General features: G+C 45.6%; 1 protein-coding gene across 1 annotated transcript in view; it reads left to right on the forward strand.

Annotated features, from left to right (window-relative positions):
• The window catches only part of LOC119957019 (mucin-5AC-like), an 86,450-nt gene extending 70,197 nt beyond the window's left edge, over window positions 1-16,253 (forward strand). The window contains exons 23-26 of the mRNA XM_038784601.1: window positions 570-665; window positions 6,663-6,752; window positions 11,312-11,427; window positions 11,737-16,253. Coding sequence (XP_038640529.1) covers window positions 570-665; window positions 6,663-6,752; window positions 11,312-11,427; window positions 11,737-11,784 — 350 coding nt within the window. The 3' untranslated portion in view covers window positions 11,785-16,253. The remainder of the gene's footprint in view (window positions 1-569; window positions 666-6,662; window positions 6,753-11,311; window positions 11,428-11,736) is intronic.
• Window positions 16,254-23,292: the final 7,039 nt, after the last annotated feature.

The raw sequence follows: 23,292 nt of genomic DNA on the forward strand, positions 1-23,292 counted from the left end.
GGGGGTGTGGGGACTGTGCAAGGGGAGGGGGCATGGAGACTGTGCAAGGGGAGGGGGTGTGGCGACTCTGCAAGGTGAGGTGGCGTGGGGACTGTGCCAGGGGAGGGGTCATGGAGACTGTGCCAGTGGAGGGGGCGTGGAGACCATGGTGGGATGGGGGTGTGGGGACTGTGCAAGGGGAGGGGGCATGGAGACTGTGCAAGGGGACGGGGTGTGGGGACTGTGCAAGGAGAGGGGGCGTTGAGACTGTGCAAGGGGAGGGGGCATGGAGACTGTGGTGGGAAGGGGGTGTGGGGACTGTGCAAGGGGAGGGGGCGTGGAGACTGCAAGCAGAGGGGACGTGGGGACTGAGCGACATGTGAAATCTATATTGAAGAACATGGGATTATATGATTTTGCGTTATTTTTAATTATGTTCCTGATGTTGTTTGAACTCCAACATGTAGAGGGGGTGCTTTTCAGTTCTTCTTCCACCCCGCTTTCTCCCAATATTTTCCAAAAGAGAATAACTGGCTGTTGTGTTGTTTCAGAACTCTCACCTCTTCTCTATCTCGTTCCAATTTTTGCAGAACCAGAGTTATCGAAAACTCACAAAACGGAAGAACCAACTACGATGGAATCAACGAACCGTCCATCGTCCGTTGCAGTGGAATCTAAAACACAAAGTATTTGCCTGTCGATTCAGTACAAAGATATTATTCACACAACAGAAAACAGCGTCACAACAAAACATTCAGTTCAGCAGTATGCTGATTGGGCAAAAGGGTCTGAGGGCAGTATGTCTACAGACTGAGGGGTGTGGGATGTTATGACGCGACTGGGTATGGTTCTCTCATGCAGTCGCGATTTGTGCGCATGGTATTTGGATGCGGCTACTTACAGAAGTTAAATCTAGTGAATGAATGAAAGAGGCGGCCTGTATTGAGAGCAGTGGGATTTAATGCATGAGGTATCAGATCATATCCATCTTCTGATGACAGTGAGATATCGTGATTGTGTCGTGTCGGCAGCAATTGAGTGTTGTGATCCTTATTGATTGAGGGAGTGGAATGCTATTGACTGAGGGGTTTGAATGATTAAGTTGGCACAGTCTGACGGTTTTGGGTGTAGTGACTTACTTAAATAAGCCATTCCCAATCTGCAATTCAATGTTTGACGACACATTATCTTTAACCATGTCCAAACCACCACCCCCTCATTTATCCCTTCAGGAGATGGAGGACAGTCGCTCTTTGGGGCCAGCCCTGAAGCAACTGTTAGAATTAATCTTGTGCTGAATGTGCCCTTCACTCAGGAGCAGTTCCCAGTTTCTAACAGGAGTGTTAGTTTCTGACGCAGTGTCACAGAACTGTGGTGTACAGTTTACACCACACCAACAGGCCATTTGGACCAACTTGTCGACGGTGTTTATCTATGTTTTCCTAAAATATAATGGACGTCGATTAATCATTATTATTAAAATTATTTTTATTGGAATTTTTTGAAAAATATATATCAACAAAACAATAATAACAATAACAATAATAATAATAATAATAAACAGTCCCCGGTACCCGTAACAACGCATATAACAACCCCCCCCCCCCCCCCCAACACCAATAAACAATAGAATAACTTAACAATAAGCAAATTTACTTAAACACTATCCCCCTAAACCCCCCCCATTCCCCCCTTCCCCCCCTCCCCCCCTTTCCCCACCCTCTCCCTCGGGTTACTGCTGCTGCTGACCTAATACCTTATCGTTGAGCCAGAAAGTCGAGGAAAGGCTGCCACCTCCTAATGAACCCTTGTACCGACCCCCTCAGGGCGAACTTGACCCTCTCCAACTTAATAAATCCCGCCATGTCATTAATCCAGGTCTCCACGCTCGGAGGTCTCTCATCTCGCATCTCGCATCGGCAGCAGGGTAGCAGGGCAGCAGGGTAGCATGGTGGTTAGCATAAATGCTTCACAGCTCCAGGGTCCCAGGTTTGATTCCCGGCTGGGTCACTGTCTGTGTGGAGTCTGCACGTCCTCCCCCTGTGTGCGTGGGTTTCCTCCGGGTGCTCCGGTTTCCTCCCACAGTCCAAAGATGTGCGGGTTAGGTGGATTGGCCATGCTAAATTGCCCGTAGTGTCCTAATAAATGTAAGGTTAAGGGGGGGGTTGTTGGGTTACGGGTATAGGGTGGATATGTGGGTTTGGGTGGGGTGATCATGGCTCGGCACAACATTGAGGGCCGAAGGGCCTGTTCTGTGCTGTACTGTTCTATGTTCTATCTTTGGACGTCGATTAATCGATGAGAAAGTTCTTAATTTTCAAACAGATTTCAGATTCTCAGTGAAGAAAATTTATGTGATTTTATCTTTGGCTTTATTGATGATGCTGCGTTATTTCATTGTCTAAAACGATCTTTCTCTCTGCATTTTCAGGCACAGTCTGATATTTTGTTCTCCATCTTCCTCCATCTCTATCTCGTGTTTTTTCAGTATCTCGCTGGCATCTATCAACCTCTAACTGCACCCGTTAACTTGCTATCTCTATCTGTCTGTCTGTCTGTGTCTGTCTATGTCTGTCTGTATGTGTCTGTCTGTCTGTGTCTGCCTGTCTTTCTGCCTATGTGTATGTCTATTTCGTTCCGGTCTCTCAGTATTTCTCTTCCGTTGTCTGAAATGTATTTCTCTTTCAGATGCGTTCGTGCTTAATCTGTCTCTCTCCATATCACGCTCTCTTTCTTCACCCCTGATGCAACCATCAATTCACTTGAGACAAGAGTAGAAATAAACTGTGGCTTTAATCAACGAGAACAGTGCCTGCCTGCGACTGATCTAACACTGAAAACCACCTACAGGGCAGCTGCTCTTTATACCTCCCTTCAAGGGGAGGAGCCATGGGCGGAGCCCATACAGGCCCCAACATGTTACCTTATGGATAATACCATACAATGGCCCATAGGTGGAGCCCACAAGGGCAACAGCACAGCACAGATACAAATGGTGGCTTATTAATGTAATACATTCACCACAACCTCACTACCCCTCATGAGCTTCCTGTCATAATATACACACAAGTATATGATGGTGCACAGATAGACATTGATTGACACATAGGATGACCAATGAACACACAGAACACAGCAGCCAATCACCAGACAGGAGACGGCCACTATAAAGCCAGAGGGCACTAGTTTTCCCACTCTCTTGGGATGCAGCCTCTGAGACAGTCAGAGCCCGTGAGCAACAACTGGAACATCCACCATGAGGCAGTAAGATAGTCTGGTCAGGTTAGCCTCAGGTCTCCAGTCAACTCAGCATCGTGCCAACCCACAGTTAAAGTATGTTTAACAGTTGGTAATTCAATAAAATAGATTTGCATTTCTCCAAGTGTTGGAAGCTCTCACTGCTCTGGTAAACGCAGTCCTCGCAGACCCAGCCTACCCAACACATCATGGTACCGGTGCGTGATGTTAGAGTTTGACCGACCTACCTTGAGATAGTCTGCCTTTGACCAGCGATCAGCCATCTGGTAACATGGACAGCGTCCACCCTCCCCCCGCCGCTCCACATCGCCGACAACCTTGGTGCCAACTGGAAGATGTTTAAGCAGAAGTTCCAGCTCTATCTCGAAGCCACCGACCTCGAAGCCGCATCGGATGCCAGGGAGATTGCTCTCTTCCTTTCTACAGCCAGGGACCACACTAGCCACATTGTTAATTCCCTCACCTTTGCTGAAGGTGAGGACAAGTCCAAGTTTAAAACAGTCCTGCTGAAGTTCAACAGCCACTGTGACATCGAGGTGAATGAGAGCTTTGAACGCTATGTGTTCCAGCAGAGGCTTTAGAGTAAGGATGAACCTTTTCAGTCCTTCTTAACCCATCTCCGCATCCTTGCGCAGTCCTGTAACTACGGCTCCACTTCCGAATCCATGATCCACGATCAGATCGTTTTCGGGGTCCACTCCGACCCCCTTCACCAGCAGCTCCTTAAAGTGAAGCAGCTCACCCTCGCCATCGAGACCTGCGGCCTACATGAGCACGCTACTAACCGGTACTCCCATATTAAGGCGGCAGAGACGGCGCGGCAAGGCCCCCACGATGCGGAGCGGGTGCAGGCCGTAAAACAGCTCCAGGGCCTGAGTCTGGATGAGGGCAGCCATTTTGCGCGCGTTTCCCGGGCTCCTGCGCATGCGCGCAACGACCGAGGCGAGGCCGAGGACCGAACTGTGCAGGTGCGCACATCGTTCGACCGCACCGCGCATGCAACAACTGTGGCTCCTTCCACCTAAAGCGGCAATGTCCCGCGAAATCTCGACGCTGTCTGCAGTGTGGCAAGCTTGGCCACTACTCAGCCCTGAGCAAATCTGCTCAACTGCCCACCTCACACCGGTCCCAGCAGCAGCGCAGGAACGTCCTGTCAGTGCAGCAACCCGTTGCAGATTCCGACTCCGACATGGTTCCAGATCCCGACAGCGAGGATCTCACATCCCCATTCCGGGTGGGCATCATCACCAAGCATATGATGCTTTCCTCAAAAAAGGCCAAGCCCCTCCCAGTGATGAGCATTGATCCGGACGATGAATGATGTGCCACCCTTACGGTCAACAAATCTCGCATACGCTTCAGGCTGGACACCGGAGCTTCAGCCAACCTCATTTTGCAGTCTGACCTGGATAACATCCACGTCAAGCCGAACATCCTTCCATCGGCCTGCCAGCTTCTCGACTCCACTGGCAATGCCATTGCTGCCAGTGGCTCATGCCAGCTTGTGGTATCGCACCATTCCTTAAGAGCCACCCTGCGTTTCCAAATTGTAGGGTCCAACAAAGCTTCCTTGCTCGGTGCTCAGGCCTGCAAGGTCCTGAATCTCGTACAGCGGGTTCACTCCATGTCGCCCGCTAAGGCATCAGCCTCGCCAGATGCCAACTTCCAGACACAATTAAATGACATCATTGTGCGATACCACAGCGTCTTCGAGGGTATGGGCACACTCCCCTACACGTATAAAATTCTTTTGAAACCGAATGCCATGCCTGTGGTTCATGCACCCCCTCGGGTGCCGGCGCCCCCTTAAGAACCGCCTCAAGCAGCAGCTGCAGGACCTCCAGGACCAGGGCGTCATTTCTAAGGTCACGGAACCCACGGACTGGGTTAGCTCCATGGTTTGTGTCAAAAAACCGTCAGCGGAACTGAACATTTGTATCGACCCCAAAGATTTGAATCGTAACATCGTGAGGGAACGCTACCCTATCCCAATGCGCAAAGAGCTTATCCCCAACCTTGCATCTCACACCACAGCTCTCCGCAATCTTGTTCGCATTTTAGAAACATTTCACACCATGGCTCTCTCTTCATCGCTTTCTCTCTCTCCTGCTCTCTTCTGGCACTGTTCAGTTTTGGTCTCCTTACTTGAGAAAGGACGTACTGGCACTGGAGGGTGTGCAGAGGAGATTCACTAGGTTAATCCCAGAGCTGAAGGGGTTGGATTACGAGGAGAGGTTGAGTAGACTGGGACTGTACTCGTTGGAATTTAGAAGGATGAGGGGGGATCTTATAGAAACATATAAAATTATGAAGGGAATAGATAGGATAGATGCGGGCAGATTGTTTCCACTGGCGGGTGAAATCAGAACTAGGGGACATAGCCTCAAAATAAGGGGAAGTAGATTTAGGACTGAGTTTAGGAGGAACTTCTTCACCCAAAGGGTTGTGAATCTATGGAATTCCTTGCCCAGTGAAGCAGTTGAGGCTCTTTCATTAAATGTTTTTAAGATAAGGATAGATAGTTTTTTGAAGAATAAAGGGATTAAGGGTTATAGTGTTCGGGCCGGAAAGTGGAGCTGAGTCCACAAAAGATCAGCCATGATCTCATTGAATGGCGGAGCAGGCTCGAGGGGCCAGATGGCCTACTCCTGCTCCTAGTTCTTATATTATTATATTCTCTCTCTGTCTCGCTCTCTCTCTCACTGTCTGTCTTGCTGTCTCTCTGTCTCTATCTCTGACTCTGTCTCTCTCTCTCTCTTCGTTATTTCCTCTCGCTCTCTGTCTCCAATTGTTCTTCAGCATGTGCCGCATCTCCCTCTGAATCTCTTTTGTTTTACATCAATAGAAAGAAAGATGGTGCGGAGCGAGGAGATTTCTTGCAAACTGTGCCCAGCATACCATCTAATTCTATCTTTTACTCCCGTTCTACCTCTTCTAAATCTGTAACTGTAACATTATATTCTGCAGTCTCTCCTTCCTTCCCTATGTACGGTATGCATTGTTTGTTCAGCATGCAAGAAGCAATACTTTTCACTGTATACTAATACATGTCACAATAGTAAATCAAATCAAATAAATCAAATCAAAATATCACTCTCTCGTCCACCATCTTCACCTCTTCCTCTAGCTGGATGCAACATCCCTCTGTTGCTATCCATCTCCCACCGCTTGAACCTCTCTTAAACTCTCTGTATGTGTCTATCTCTCTGACTCCGCCCCTTGCCCATCTCAGGTCCTGCATTTTGCTGTCAGCATCCCCATCGCTTTATTTTCTTCAGTCCTGAATCGTCTCTTGTATCCATATCTATCAGTTTGATTGTTGACGTCGTGTTCTGTGTGGCACGTTCAAAGTGCCAGTAAATGATTGGGTGCCCTGTTGTATTTCTCCATCCATCGTTTGACACGTGACTGTTCTTGTATTCCAGATTCCGGGAGATCAACCAAACCTGGGAAGGTGGAAACGACACAAAGAGACGCTGAATGCAAACAATTCGACGGGACATATTTAACGCCAGGTATCCATCATCTTCTAGTAGAAGCAATCCAGTTCACACTTCCAGCTTAATAGACCTGAAACATTCCAAACGTGTCATTTAATGACTGAATATTGAAACTGTCCAACTTTATAATGTGACCAGTCAGGTGAATTCAGGTACAGGTTTTCCTCATATCGATTCCATCATTGTTCAAAGGAGAAACAGGCCAATTGTCCAAAATGGTTCAGGCTTTGGTCGACAAAATTCTTTTTCATCGAACCTGTTTGAATGGTTTAATTAATCACCTGTGTTTTGGGCGACAAATCCTTTCAGTAAATAAGAACATAAGAACTAGGAGCAGGAGTAGGCCATCTGGCCCCTCGAGCCTGCTCCGCCATTCAATGAGATCATGGCTGATCTTTTGTGGACTCAGCTCCACTTTCCAGCCCGAACACCATAACCCTTAATCCCTTTATTCTTCAAAAAACTATCTATCTTTACCTTAAAAACATGTAATGAAGGAGCCTCAACTGCTTCACTGGGCAAGAAATTCCATAGATTCACAACCCTTTGGGTGAAGAAGTTCCTCCTAAACTCAGTCCTAAATCTACTTCCCCTTATTTTGAGGCTATGTCCCCTAGTTCTGCTTTCACCCGCCAGTGGAAACAACCTGCCCGCATCTATCCTATCTATTCCCTTCATAATTTTAAATGTTTCTATAAGATCCCCCCTCATCCTTCTAAATTCCAACGAGTACAGTCCCAGTCTACTCAACCTCTCCTCATAATCCAACCCCTTCAGCTCTGGGATTAACGTAGTGAATCTCCTCTGCACACCCTCCAGTGCCAGTACGTCCATTCTCAGGCAAGGAGACCAAAACTGAACACAATACTCCAGGTGTGGCCTCACTAACACCTTATACAATTGCAACCTCCCTAGTCTTAAACTCCATCCCTCTAGCAATGAAGGACAAAATTCCATTTGCCTTCTTAATCACCTGTTGCACCTGTAAACCAACTTTCTGTGACTCATGCACTAGCACACCCAAGTCTCTCTGCACAGCGGCATGCTTTAATATTTTATCGTTTAAATAATAATCCCGTTTGCTGTTATTCCTACCAAAATGGATAACCTCACATTTGTCAACATTGTATTCCATCTGCCAGACCCTAGCCCATTCATTTAACCTATCCAAATCCCTCTGCAGACTTCCGGTATCCTCTGCACTTTTTGCTTTGCCACTCACCTTAGTGTCGTCTGCAAACTTGGACACGTTGCCCTTGGTCCCCAACTCCAAATCATCTATGTAAATTGTGAACAATTGTGGGCCCAACACGGATCCCCGAGGGACACCACTAGCTACTGATTGCCAACCAGAGAAACACCCATTAATCCCCACTCTTTGCTTTCTATTAATTAACCAATCCTCTATCCATGCTACTACTTTACCCTTAATGCCATGCATCTTTATCTTATGCAGCAACCTTTTGTGTGGCACCTTGTCAAAGGCTTTCTGGAAATCCAGATATACCACATCCATTGGCTCCCCATTATCTACTGTCCCAAAACTAAATTATCTGGTTCTCAGGGAGTTATTGAGGAGAATTCTGTTGATCTCATATATAGGGGGCTATAAAAGTCCTGCAATAATGTGTCACATAACATCGTTTCCAACATTATTGAAAAGTATGGGCAAAAATGAGCAGTGGCCACCTGAAACGGAAATTAGCTGATTTCCATGAAACCGAGACTGACAGACTTTGGACTGACGGAAGATGTGGTCTGAGGGAGCTCAGGGGTCTGTACCACAACTGCAGCTTTTCTGTATCGGCAATATTGACCTTAACGTGTGTGTTTGAAACAACAGTTCCAGAATTTGCAGGTGGCATTATGCCAAGTATTGTGAAATATGAGGAAGATATGGAGAGAACTGAAATGAAAATCCCTTATTGTCACGAGTAGGCTTCAAATGAAGTTACTGTGAAAAGCCCCGAGTCGCCACATTCCGGCGCCTGTTCAGGGAGGCTGTTACGGGAATCAAACTGTGCTGCTGGCCTGCCTTGGTCTGCTTTCAAAGCCAGCGATTTAGCCCTGAGCTAAGAACTGGAAAGGATATCGCGAGATTGGTAGAATTGGCGGACAGATGACATGCAGTTTAATTCAGAGTAGCTTGAAGTAATACACTTCTTCACGGGGAGACAGCATTAGATAAAGGAATCATTTCTTTTCAAATATTTTTATTAAGGTATTTGAATTTTTTTATAAAAATAACATAGACAATGATATTAACATGGTATAATAAACATTCCCACCCCCCCCCCCCCCCCCCCCACCATCCCAAACCCCAATCATACAACAACAATCCAGCCCTCCCCCCGTCCCCCTTGAAATGCTGCATCCTCTGGCATTTTAATTTTCCCCGAGAAAGTCGACGAACGGCTGCCACCTCCGGGTGAACCCGACCATTGACCCTCCTAAGGCAAAGTTTGTTTTCTCGAGACTGAGAAAGCCGGCCATGTCACTGACCAAGGTCTCTACTATATCCTTCCCTGGGCTACCAGGGAGGCAAAGGCCAAGACGTCAGCCTCTTTCGCCCCCTGAACTGCCGGCTCTTCCGACACTCCAAAGATCGCTACCTCGGGACGCGGCACCACCCGTGATTTTAGCACCGTGGACATTGCCTTAGCAAAACCCTGAAAGGAATAATTTTTAAGGAGCGGCAGGATCAGCCACGGATATGCCATAAATACTGAAAAACTGCTTAGTAAACAGAACGAGCAAGTACAAAAGCAACGGAATATTGCTGGTATAGGAAACTTCGGTTCAGCCTAAATTCGAATGTTGTGTCTGTCTCTGGACATCACATTTTGGAAATAAAGGCAAACGTTTGGGGTGATTGTGCAGAAAAAAAGTCACTAGACTGTTTCCAGGGAAAAGGGGTCCAGTTACACAGATAGTTTGGAGTAGTTTTTTTTTTAGAACAGTACAGCACAGAACAGGCCCTTCGGCCCTCAATGTTGTGCCGAGCAATGATCACCCTACCCAAGCCCACGCATCCACCCTATAGCCGTAACCCAACAACCCCCATTAACATTATTTTTTAGGACACTAAGGGCAATTTAGCCCTTAAGTTGGAGAAAATTAACTTGAGAGGTGATGTATTTGAAGGGTTCAGCATCATGACCGTTTTCAACAAACTTCTCCCGTTGGCAGAGGGACCAAGATAGGAGAGTCTTAATTTCCGGTAATTGGCAGTAACACCAAAGGTGACATATGGAAAATTTTGTCACGAAGATTGTACGGTTAGGATGTGTGATCCAGTGCTTGGGTGTGTGATTCAGTCAAAATTAAACATGGGTTTCAATCGGGAATAGGACAGTAAACGGGGCTGTGAAAAATCTATTGGTGTGAACAGGAACTGGGGCTGCGAACGTTGCCTTGCAGAGAGCCAGAACGATTCGTTCTGAACATGAACGATTGCATGATTCACAGATTACAAAAACAGGGTCTCCCTGTTAACACGGAGATGGGAAGATTTTTTTTTCTCTCTCAGAGAATTTTGAATTCTTGGAATCTCTTCCACAGAAATGGTAGAGGCATGGTAAATGAATACATAGAACATAGAACACTACAGCGCAGTACGGGCCCTTCGGCCCTCGATGTTGCGCCGACCTGTTAAACCATCTGAAGCCTATCTGACCTACACTATTCCATTTTCATCCATATACCTATCCAGTGACCACTTAAATGCTCTTAAAGTTGGCGAGTCTACTACTGTTGCAGGCAGGGCGTTCCACACCCCTACTACTCTTTGAGTAAAGAAACTGCCTCTGACATCTGTCCTATATCTACCACCCCTCAATTTAAAGCTATGTCCCCTCGTGTTGGTCATCACCATCCGAGGAAAAAGACTCTCACTGTCCACCCTATCTAACCCTCTGATTATCTTATATGTCTCTATTAAGTCACCTCTCAGCCTTCTCCTCTCTAACGAAAACAACCTCAAGTCGCTGAGCCTTTCCTTGTAAGACCTTCCCTCCATACCAGGCAACATCCTAGTAAATCTCCTCTGAACCCTTTCCAAAGCTTCCACATCCTTCCTATAATGTGGTGACCAGAACTGCACGCAGTACTCCAGGTGCGGCCGCACCAGAGTTTTGTACAGCTGCAGCATGACCACGTGGCTCCGAAACTCAAATCTTTTCCTTTCCGCAGAAGTAGATATATTCTTGATCGGTAAGAGTCAAGTGCTTTCGGGAATGGGGGAATGTTGAGATTACAGTCAGGTCAACAGTGATTTCATTGAAAGGTGGAGAAGGTTTGACGGGTTGAATGATTTACTCCTTTTCCAATGTCGTATATTCATATGGTCACATTATTGATGATCAAGTTATCAGTGGGAGCTTGTTGTGCGGAAATTAGCAGAGCTCATCCAGGTTCCCTATTGCCTGGTGGACCTCCAAGGGCACAAGTAATCCGACTGCCCTCCATTCTCAGGCCTGGGCCCACCTTTCTTCCTCATCCAATTCCCAAATCCTTTATCCCCAATCAGAGGCTTCGGGTGGATAACAATAAACTGTTATCCTGTTATTTTGCAGGGTTGCTGGACATCTCAGACGAGGACTGTGAGGAGATCAATGCTGAAGTACTAGTGATGCACGTCGGAAAAACCAAGCTGGAGAATACCGAAAAAATGAAAGCCCATCTCCGCCAGGTGAAGGGTTTTTTCTTCAGAATTCTCTCGGGGTCGTAATCACGTGTTAAATAGGCACTTTAAGCTTTAATTAACTTTATTTAGCATTCCAGTCGTCGAAGGTCACATGGATTGGCCATTCACAGTTGGCATTAGCCAGTTTGATCAGGTGTTGTGGGGGCTGGGTAACCCCGTGGGTAAGGAAAGCAATATTCCTCATATTTGGGGGCCAATTATGCTGCAATGGAAGTGCCTTTTCAGATTTACTGTAACTGATTTCTGTGTCGATAATAGCTACCTCCTCATTGCCTGATTGTTGTGCATTCCCAGGTACAGGACATGCTGAAAGGTCACCTCCCCTGCAAGAAGTTGGTCTAAATGATCAGGCTGATGGAAAAGAGGAACATAGGAGTTAGGAGCAGAAGTCGGCAATTCAACCCTTCGAGCCTTCTCCACAATTCGATCAGATCATAGCTGATCTGTTCCTGGTATCAAACTCCCTTCTTCAGTCCCATATCCCTTTAACACATTTTTGATAAGAGATCTATCTGTCTCTTTCTTGAAACCATTTAATGACTTAGATTCCACTGAAATATGGTACAGCGAGTTCAATAACCTCACCACCCTCTACGAGAAGCAGTTCCTCCTCAGCTCTGTTCTAAATTTACAGCCACTCAACCTTTTTCTGTGATTTCTCATTCTAGATAGTCATACAAGGGGAAACATTTGATCAACATTTATTGTATTAATCCCTTTTACGATCTTATATACCTCGATCGGATCCCCTCTCATTCGTCTAAACTCCAGCGAGTATAAGACCAAACTGTTTAATCTCTCCTCATATGTCAACCCTTTCATCACCGGAATCAATCTGCTGCATCTTCTCCAAACTGCAGCCAATGCCAGAACATCCTTCATCAAATAACGAGACCAAAATCGGATACATTACTGCAGATGTGGTCCACTAACACCCTCTCCAATTGCAACAACACTTCTCAACTCATTCCATTTGCCTTTGTAATTACATGCCGCACCTGCATACCAACTTGTAATTCATGGACAAAGACACCAAGAATCCTCTGCCCAAACGCATTTTGAACATGCTTTCCATTTAGATAATACTTTGGTTTCCTATTGTTTTGGCCAAAATGGATACCCACACAATTATCTACATGAAACTCAATCTGCCAAATTTTGGTCCAATCTCCTAACCTATCCATATCCGTCTGTGAAATCTTTATGTCCTCTTCTCTCCCTCTTTCACGTCTGTTTTAGTATCCACAAATGCTTCATGTTACTCTGTTCATATTTTCAGGTCATTTATATAGATCATGAATAGTTGGGGTCCGATGACTGATCCCTGCGGTACTCCGCTAGTTACAATTAGACTGCCAGAGAAGGACCCATTTATCCCAATCCTCAATCAAATCTAATACTCTACCGCCAATCACCTGCGATCTCAACTTCTGGATTGGTCTTTTATGTGCACCTTAGCAAATGCCTTCTGGAAGTCTAGATATACCACACCCACAGATTTCCCATTAGCCTCCTTGCCGGTTACTGAAGGGGTGGGGGTCCAGCGGTAAGAGCTCTTAAAACTGAATATCTAGGATGGCACTAGAGTAGTTTTGCATAAGTTAGTTTATTCAGGATTGCGATTAATCATAGAAAGTATGCCCAGTAATCATTATTAACCATGAAACCTGTATTTTAGGACATAGCAGTAATCATGCGGCTACAAGCAGTGGCTACAATGCATGATGGGATTCATGCTAGCTAACTTGGCCATGTTTTTGATACACGGGGATGAGTGATCAGCAAATTACGTCGAAAGCAAATTTTTATCAGTGGCCCCCAATATCCTCTGGAAGCGAAAAGGCAGTCACTTCTGATATTCTATCCTTCTGAAACAATCCATGCAGTAAAGAGGATGCCAGTTCTGTCATCCTGTCCATCATGAACAATGTGAACGCAGAATGCTATGATGCGGGGAAAAAACTTAAGATTGAAGTAAAGCCTTTTGAAAACACAGCTAATAGGAAGAGGTTCAATCATGGGTTGATCGCAATTTTATTGGATAAAGTTTAAACATGACGGCTTCAGCCATTGGATTGAGTCCAACTGGGGTGGGCTATTGATTTTTGGAAATTATATAACTGATGTGTTCTAATCAGTGTTTAGTAGATAGATTTTGGCAAACATCCATATCTCATCTCTCGGACGCAAGCTGGAGAAAATAAAACCACCTTTTACAGATTGTTGATGTGTCTGTTGCTGTCTGTACTGAGTTGAGCCACAGGGAAAGACCCCACGTGGAAGCTGACTCAATACATAGGTCTTGAAAGCGCTCCGACAGTTACGCCCTCATAGAACGCAAGCTGACAATGGTGTAGTGAGCTTTGTCTTTCCAAATGTTTAGTGATCGCCTCCTTAATGATTGATTTCAGCAACTTCCGCATCACAATGGTCAAGCTACCAGGCCTGTAGTTTCCTTACTTTTGCCTCTCTCCCTTTCTGAATACAGGCGTCACATTAGCGTGCTCCCAATCCACCGAGATCCTTCCAGAATCCAGGGAATTCGGAAATATAATAATCAATGAATCCACTATCTCTGCTGCCACCTGCGTTAAAACTGGGCAGTGCAGCCCATCAGGTCCCTGAGATGTATCTGTCTTTAATCTCATTGGTTTATTCAATATAGTCTCACTCGTGATGGAGATTGCTCCAAATTCTTCTGCATTATCTGTAGTTTTTGGAATTTTTAAACTTATATTATACAGTGAAGACAGAGTCACAACATTGCTTCAGTGCTTCCGTCATCTCTGTGTCCCCTTTATTACCTAACTGGTATCATCCTCGAAAGGGTCAACATTAACTTTCACTATTGCCTACCACTTCACATACTTATAGAAGCTTTTAGTAACAGTGGTTATATTTTCTGCCAGTTTCATTTCGTGGTTCATCTTGGTTCTTTTGTTTTTATTTTTGGCCGCCTTTTGCTGAACCTTAAAGTTCTCCCAATCCTCCAGATTTGCGAAAGAAATAACCAAAATGAACCCAGAAGATCAGTGTTTGTCAAAAACTGGATTGCAACTAGGTTTTTGGCAAACACACATGGTCCAGGAGCAGTGAGGATTGTTGCTATCGGGGGTGATGTGCGTGGTGTCTGAAGTTTAGTTTGATGCACTACTACGTTTTCTACGGGTTGGGTTTGGTTTGGTCTGGTGTTGGGAGTTCTTGTGGTGGGTTTTCTTCTTGTTTTGGACTGGGATCTGCTGCGTGTGTTCAATGAAGATTATGGTTTGAGAGGTGAGAAGTTGCTTTTGGATGGACTCAGAATTTCAGCAATGTGGGAAGGATGATGTGATGCTTGATGGTGACAGGCCTGTTCCAATAGGAAGAATAAGAGTAGGTGGGTATTTAATTTGCAGTTGTAAAAAGATTTTAAATATAGTGTTGACAATCCGTTCAATAGTGGGTTTAGCACAACATTAAAAGGGGAATGTATCTTCTTCCAAGTATCTTTTGTTATAATTGCCAATTTTTCTCTGCAAAATTGGCTACAATATGGTTTGAAGGGGGATTTGAGGAATTAAAGAATCTGAGATTCTTCTTTGTCTATCCTTTCAAGGATGTGGGCATCAGGAGCAAGGACGGGATTGTGTTTCTGATCTCGAATCGCCGTTGTACTGAATAGCTTTTTGGGTTGCTGCAGAAGGAGGTTATCAGTCAATCACATTGATTCTATGCTGAAGTCGTGTGCAGCCAGAGCCAGTATGACCGGCAGATTTCCATCCCCAAAGGAGAGGGTTTGTCGGTGAAGCTTCCTGTCAATGGGAGGAAAAGAGTGTATGGGGTGGTTTCAAACAGTGATGAGAATTTAAGATTCAGCAATCTTGCCGACCGGGAGGGAATATTGAGAAACTATTGAGTTTGAATAAAACACTCTCTGGGATTGGACAGTAAGGTATAATGAGAGAGGTGGAGAGAACGACATGGGCACCTCATTTACCTCACCACAGATTGGATTAACTACAATAGATATTGATAGGACTTTACTGATGAAGATAGGGTGGGGTTTTGGGACTGCATCTCTTTCAGTCTTGTGCACACTTCAGTGCTGTTTAAAATAAAGAGCTCAGATTTCATTAAAACTTAAAAATCCTGAGAGGAATTGAGGGCGCGTGTGGAGAGATGTTTCCTCTCCGAGGAGACAGGGGCTGGTTTAGCTCACTCGGCTAAATTGCTGGCTTTTAAAGCAGACCAAGCAGGCCAGCAGCACTGTTCGATTCCCGTACCAGCCTCCCCGGACAGGCGCCGGAATGTGGCGACTAGGGGCTTTTCACAGTAACTTCATTGAGGCCTACTCGTGACAATAAGCGATTTTCATTTTCATTTTGCAGCAGAGTAGGGGAAAGGAGAATTAATATTCGGAGAATCATATTAAAGGCAAAGAGGAGGATCATTTCGCAGTTTCTCAGAGAGCAATGGTTTAAGGCCTTTTGTTTCCAGAGAGGAGTTGGCACTGAGACATCGAATATCTTTAAGGGAGGGCTTAACAAATGTATTGACTAACAAGGGAGGCAAATGGTAGAGCGGATATACAGAAAAGTAGTGATTCGACCATAATCAGGTTCACCATTATATTGTCAAGTTGTGGAGCATGTCCGATGAACAGGAGAATCCACTCCCACTTCTTATGGCCGTATGGAATGAATAAACTATGTACAATGCTGGTGACTGTAACTCATTTGAATTTCCTACCATATAACTCACAGACCTTTCGCTGTAACATTGCCTCACGTTATTTTGTTGTTTACAATTTATTAATAAATGTGTGACATCTGACAATCAGGGTTGTGAATAATTTTTATTTAGCAGGTACAGTATTACGGAGTGAAAATATCGTCTAACAGGCAGTACAGGGACTTCCCCCGACTCCAAACCCTCACTGTGTGATGTGAAGCTCTATCTGAAATCAGCGGCTTGTTTAGCACAGTGGGCTAAACAGCTGGCTTGTAATGCAGAACAAGGCAGCAGCGCGGGTTCAATTCCCGTACCGGCCTCCCCGAACAGGTGCTGGAATGTGGCGGCTCGGGGCTTTTCACAGTAACTTCATTGAAGCCTACTTGTGACAATAAGCGATTAATGTTATCATTATTCCACATGGACCAGTTTCATTGCCTGAATCTCCCTCTAACCACCAGCACCTGAATTCACCTGCCACTGACTGAACTTTCTCCTGGCAGCTGTCAGGCTTGGGAATGGCCAATGGCAGTTTCACCTTCAAGCAATGCAGAAACCGCCGAGTAAAGACCCATCAGATTAATCACTCTGGGATTAACAATCTCCAAGTGTGTGTCTGATCAGCCTCGGCCCTGACAGCCATTGCAACGGTCATGGTGTTTCCTGCTTTTTGGGGTAAGATTACTTATGGCATGGCAGGCTCCCTCATATCTCCCTGTGCATTGAAGACAGGCAGAAAGAGTTTAATTTATACAGTAATTGTCACCTCAAATAGTTCACAGCTAATGTGATGCAGATATTATAGAATTCTGGGGACATTGCAGCAAGTCATGATGTACACAACTATATCTGACAAAATGTCACGTGTTTAATAAGCAGAATGTCTTCATTTGTGCAGTGATATTGGCTGAAAGGTAAGTGTTCAGCGTGTGAATCCCCTTCTAACGGACCTTCCAAATACAAACCGTCAGATCTTTTAAACCTAATCCAGAGAGCAAGTAGTATTAAATATTCCTGTTTTCAAAGTCAGAGACCATTGTAAAAAGTAGCAAGCAGCTGTGGTGATATGATCTGCATACCTGTCTGCCATTGGGCCAGAACGTCAGCTTACCATTGGCCCTGGTCGGTCATGTGCCTCTCGACCGATTGGCCGAGAGGCTGAGCTAACCACGCCTCTATTAACGAGGTATAAATGGTCAGACGCCTGACGATCGTCCTTTCCATTGTAGACGATCGCAGAGCTGTGTTCTAGTCAATTAAAGCCAGACTTTGGTAAATCACTCGCCTCGCGTACAATTGATGGTACATCACAGCCCTATTTATCACAGAAGAATATGAGAGTGATGGTTGGATACATTCTGAGAGGAGTGTCCGATGCTGAAGCTCCTTTAACATTACCCAATCATCAGGTCAGAAACGTGAATGCTCGATTCTAATTTACATTGTTCAGTACGATTTACGACAAACTTTCGGACATTAAATGAGATCGTGCCTGATATTTAGTTTGAAATAACTTTTCTCGCTCGCTTCACATTTCCTTTAATCTCAGAGACCTAAATATGTCTATCCCATTATCAGCGCCTGTCAGCTGCTCAGAGCTCCCCATGCTGCAAGAGAGAATTCAACAAATCTGGCAAATGACTGTCTTTGACTCGTCCATCTAAACAGATTCTTCCCTGCATTGGCTGCTGAAAGTTTCTCTGATGTGACACGAAACAGCCAAGACTTGGAGGAGACAAGCTGTTAGAGGATGCTCAGTCTCATAACAGGTTTGAAAGTTATGCCCATGAAATATCTGGTGGATCAGTCCAACATCAAGAGCTTTAGTGCCTCCATGTGACCCGGGTTGGGGGGGGGGGGGGGGGGGGGGGGGAGGGTGCGTATTTCAAAAAGCATGACCGAAAGGAAAGGTCAGATTGCTGAGCCAACATGTGTAAATGCCAGCACTCTAATGGCACATTTAGCTATGGGGGGAAACAGTATACAAGGATCTCAATGTGACTTAGGCTATCTACGCACCCTTCTCCAGACTCAACATCCACCAATTCCTTCTCTTTGGTGAATATATTGAGATATTGAGATCCAAACAGACGAGGTGTTGGGTGTCTTGAAAAATATTAAGGTAGATAAGTCCCCAGGGCCTGATGGGATCTACCCCAGAATACTGAAGGAGGCTAGAGAGGAAATTGCTGAGGCCTTGACAGAAATCTTTGAATCCTCACTGTCTTTAGGTGATGACCCGGAGGACTGGAGAATAGCCAATGTAGTTCCTTTAAGAAGGGTAGCAAGGATAATCCAGGGAACTACAAGCCAGTGAGCCTGACGTCAGTGGTAGGGAAATTACTGAAGGGAAATCTTCGAGACAGGATCACCTCCCATTTGGGAGCAAATGGACGTATTAGTGAGAGGCAGCATGGTTTTGTTAAAGGGAGGTCGTGTCTCACTAACTTGATAGAGTTTTTCGAAGAGGTCACAAAGGTGATTGATGTAGATAGGGCAGTGGATGTTGTCTATATGGACTCTAGTAAGGCCTTTGACAAGGTCCCTCATGGCAGACTGGTACAAAAGGTGAAGTCACACGGGATCAGGGGTGAGCTGGCAAGGTGGATACAGAACTGGCTAGGTTACAGAAGGCAGAGAGTAGCAATGGAAGGGTGCTTTTCTAATTGGAGGGCTGTGACCAGTAGTTTTCAACAGGGATCAGTGCTGGGACCGTTGCTGTTTGTAGTATATATAAATGATTGGAGGAAAATGTAACTGGTCTGATTAGTAAGTTTGAAGATGACACAAAGATTTGTGGAATTGCGGATAACGATGAGGGCTCTCAGAGGATACAGCAGGATTTATAAAATTTGGAGACTTGGGCGGAGAGATGGCAGATGGAGTTTAATCCGGACAAATGTGAGGCAATGCATTTTGGAAGGTCTAATGCAGGCAGGGAATATACAGTGAATGGTAGAACCCTCAAGAGTATTGAACGTCAGAAAGATCTAGGTGTACAGGTCCACAGGTCACTGAAAGGGGCAACACAGGTGGAGAAGATAGTCAAGAAGGCATATGATGTGGAGATGCCGGCGTTGGACTGGGGTGAGCACAGTAAGAGGTCTTACAACACCAGGTTAAAGTCCAACAGGTTTGTTTCAAACACTAGCTTTCGGAGCACTGCTCCTTCCTCAGGTGCCTTCTTCAGAAGACATACGGCATGCTTCCTTCATTGACCGAGGCATTGAGTACAAGAATTGGCAAGTCATGTTGCAGCTGTATAGAACCTTAGTTAGGCCACACTTGGAGTATAGTGTTCAATTCTGGTTGCCACACTACCAGAAGGATGTGGAGGCTTTAGAGAGGGTGCAGAAGAGATTTACCAGGATGTTGCCTGGTATGGAGGGCATTAGCTATGAGGAGAGGTTGGATAAACTTGGTTTGTTCTCACTGGAACGACAGAGGTTGAGGGGCATAGACAGAGTGGATAGTCAGAGGCTTTTTCCCAGGGTAGAGGGGTCAATTATTAGGGGGCATAGGTTTAAGGTGCGAGGGGCAAGGTTTAGAGGAGATGTACGAGGCAAGTTTTTGACACAGAGGGTAGTGGGTGCCTGGAACTCGCTGCCGGAGGAGGTGGTGGAAGCAGGGATAATAGTGACATTTAAGGGGCATCTTGACAAATACATGAATAGGATGGGAATAGAGGGATATGGACCCAGGAAGCGTAGAAGGTTTTAGTTTAGACGGGCAATATCATCGGCACAGGTTTGGAGGGCCGAAGGGCCTGGTCCTGTGCTGTCAGGGTCTGTTACTGTGCTGTCAGGGTCTGTTACTGTGCTGTCAGGGTCTGTTACTGTGCTGTCAGGGCCTGGTCCTGTGCTGTCAGGGCCTGGGCCTGTGCTGTCAGGGTCTGTTACTGTGCTGTCAGGGCCTGGGCCTGTGCTGTCAGGGTCTGTTACTGTGCTGTCAGGGTCTGTTACTGTGCTGTCAGGGTCTGTTACTGTGCTGTCAGGGTCTGTTACTGTGCTGCCAGGGTCTGTTACTGTGCTGTCAGGGTCTGTTACTGTGCTGTCAGGGCCTGGGCCTGTGCTGTCAGGGCCTGGTCCTGTGCTGTCAGGGTCTGTTACTGTGCTGTCAGGGTCTGGGCCTTGTGTTGTTTCTCGTGTCTTAATAAAGCTCGTAGTCTCAAATGTGGAGAAGATGCTTTATTGTAAGTTCGTTCACTCTTCAGAGCTGTTTCCTAAGGTTACCTTCAGTGTTCCTAGCTGGCGTGTGTGTTGTATCTGTGTTGCTCCAAGTTCTGCCCTCAGTGAAGTGTGTCCTCACTTCCTGTCCCCGTCTATTTATATGGCTCTCCCGTGCCCCCTCTAGTGTTTGCTCAGTTGTATTGCATCTGGTGATCACAATACTTGTGATCACCACATCCCCCTTTTTCTCTTTACATATTTTCTGTACATCGTTAAAGAAAATTGTACATCCTGTCCCGGTGTATTTATAGCTCTCCCTCTGGTGTTTGCTCAGTTGTTTTGTATCTAGTAAACTTGTGATCACCACATCCCCCTTTTTCTCTTTACATATTTGCTGTACATCGTTAAAGAAAATTGTAGAAAACAGTTACTTATGATATGCGTATCTATACAGGTGATGGTGCTATTGCATATTGTACAAAGCCAATGTAGTTATATGTCCAATCTGAATAAAAACATTTATGAGTCCAAACTTGATGAATTTTTTTCAGAGCTTTTTTTTTCTTTTTGTTGTTGTTGATGACGTGGTGATATTGATATTGCAAGTCCGCTGTGAATGTTGTTGGTGTTCCTTGTTATTTTAAGTACCCAATGCATCATCCCGAGGTGTTTTCATGGTCACCTCACTGATGTTGACTGGCATGGCCTTTTTTCTGTGCTTGTGGTGTTGATTTATTGTCTCATCCGCCTTGGATGCTGGTGTGCTTGCTCGTTCTGGAGCAGACGTGAGTTTGTGCGATTCGTTGTCATCCCATGACATGTTTGTAGTCTTGTCATCGTTTTGCAGTGTGCTGTGGCATTGTCCTTCATGTGCCGAGTAGTACCATTGTGTACAAGTCGTTGTTTCATTGCTGTTGTTTCTGTCGTTCCTGTTTTTGTTGTTTTCGTTGCCGTACTTGTTGCTGTTTTTGTCGTTTCTGTCTTTGGTGTTGGCACTGTCGTTGTTCCTGACTTTGTTGTTTTCGTTGCCGTTCGTGTTGCTGTTTTTGTCGTTTCTGTCTTTGGTGTTGTCGCTATCTTTGTTCCTGACTTTGTTGTTTTCGTTGCCGTTCTCTTTTCTGCTGTGCTTCTTGCTATTGTTGTTGGTCTTGTCGCGCTTCATGTTGCTTTTGTTCTTGCTGTTGTTTGTCCCGTTTCTGCTGTGTTTCTTTTGACTTTTGTTTTTCTTGTTATACTCTATTCGTGTCCCGAGTGGATAATTTGAGTCATTGAGCATTTCGTCTCGCGAGTGGTGCGAATGATCTGATGTTGCATCGGTGCAGGTGACATCAATCATTTGTGGAGAATTGGATTCCTCATCTTTGCTTTCTTGGTGCTCCTCTTCCGGAGTCAAATTCTTCTCGATTCCATTTGACGCGGTGTCTCTGGATTCTTGGCGCTCCTCTTCTGGAGTCAAAACCTCCATGATTACAATTGACGTGGTGTCTGTGGACTTCTGGCGCTCCTCTTCTGGAGTCCAAATCTGCATGATTTCACTTGACGTGGTCTCTCTAGACTCTTGGTGCTCCGCTTCTGGAGTTGAAATCTTCATGATTTCTGTTGATGTTGTCTCACTGGACTCCAGGTGCTCCTCTTCTGGAGTCAAAATCTGCATGGTTTCTTTTTGCTTGGTCTCTCTGGACTCCAGGTGCTCCTCTTCTGGAGTCAGAATCTGCATGGTTTCTTTCGGCTTGGTCTCTCTGGACTCTTGGGTGGGCCGACTCTGTGCTTCTGTACAGACAAGCTGAGAACTGTCAGTCTCGCTGTGATCCTGTACGTCGAGTGCGATCACCTTGTTACTGTTTTTGCTCTGTGCTTCGGTACAGGCAAGCTGAGAACTGTCAGTCTCGCTGTGATCCTGTACGTCGAGTGTGATCACCTTGTCACTGTCTTCGCATGCAGTGGGTAGAGGTGCATTGTCTTCTTCTTGTTCATGTGAGCTTGTTAGACTTTCATAGTCTGCTTGTGGTTGCTCAGATATGGCAGGTTGACCTTCATGGTCTTGCGCATGCATGGTGTCAGTGGTTAGATGTTCGTTGTCTTCTTCTTGTTCCTGTGAGCTTGGTAGACTTTCATAGTCTGCTTGCGGTTGCTCAGATACAGCGGGTTTACCTTCATGGTCTTGTTCATGCATGGCGTTCGCCAGGGAGTGTTTGCTTGCATCCCTTTTGGAGTCTTTCATCACTCGCACTATGGAGCCTGTCATCGCTCGCTCCGTGGAGTCTTCCTTTGCTCTCTGTGTGGCGTCGTCTTCGTCTAGGGTATTGCTGTCATCCAATGTATCGACGAGCTGCCATGGCCTCATGGTGTTGGATTCATCCACCATGAGTAGAGTCGTGTTGAGCTTTGCAACGGTGTCGCTGATGCTGTGATCAGCATGTCCAAATAACTCCTCCATGTCTGAGTAGTATTCTTTGAAACCCATTTCATCTTCGTTGGCTTCTTCTACCACGAGTTGATTCGTGTTGAACTTTGCGACCGTGTCGCTGATGCTGTGATAAGCATATCCGACTGACTCAGCTGTGTCTGAGTAGTATTCTTCGAAAACCAAATCATCCTGGTTGGCTTCTTCTACCACGAGTTGATTCGTGTTGAACTTTGCGACCGTGTCGCTGATGCTGTGATAAGCATATCCGACTGACTCAGCCATGTCTGAGTAGTATTCTTTGAAAACCAAATCATCTTGGTTGGATTCATCTACCACGAGTTGGTTCGTGTTGTGCTTTGCGACCGTGTCGCTGATGCTGTGATAAGCATGTCCGACTGACTCAGCCATGTCTGAGAGGTAATCTTCGAAAAACAAATCATCTTTTGTTGTTTCGGAATTCTTTTTGTTCTCTTCACTTTGGGTGGTGCAGACTGCTTTTTTCAGGGTGTTGTACAAGTTGTTTTTAACTGTTGGTTTAAGTTCAGGCATTTTTCTGTGTTCTGA

Source organism: Scyliorhinus canicula, chromosome 25, assembly GCF_902713615.1.
Source record: "Scyliorhinus canicula chromosome 25, sScyCan1.1, whole genome shotgun sequence".
In the NCBI taxonomy this organism is placed as follows: domain Eukaryota; kingdom Metazoa; phylum Chordata; class Chondrichthyes; order Carcharhiniformes; family Scyliorhinidae; genus Scyliorhinus; species Scyliorhinus canicula.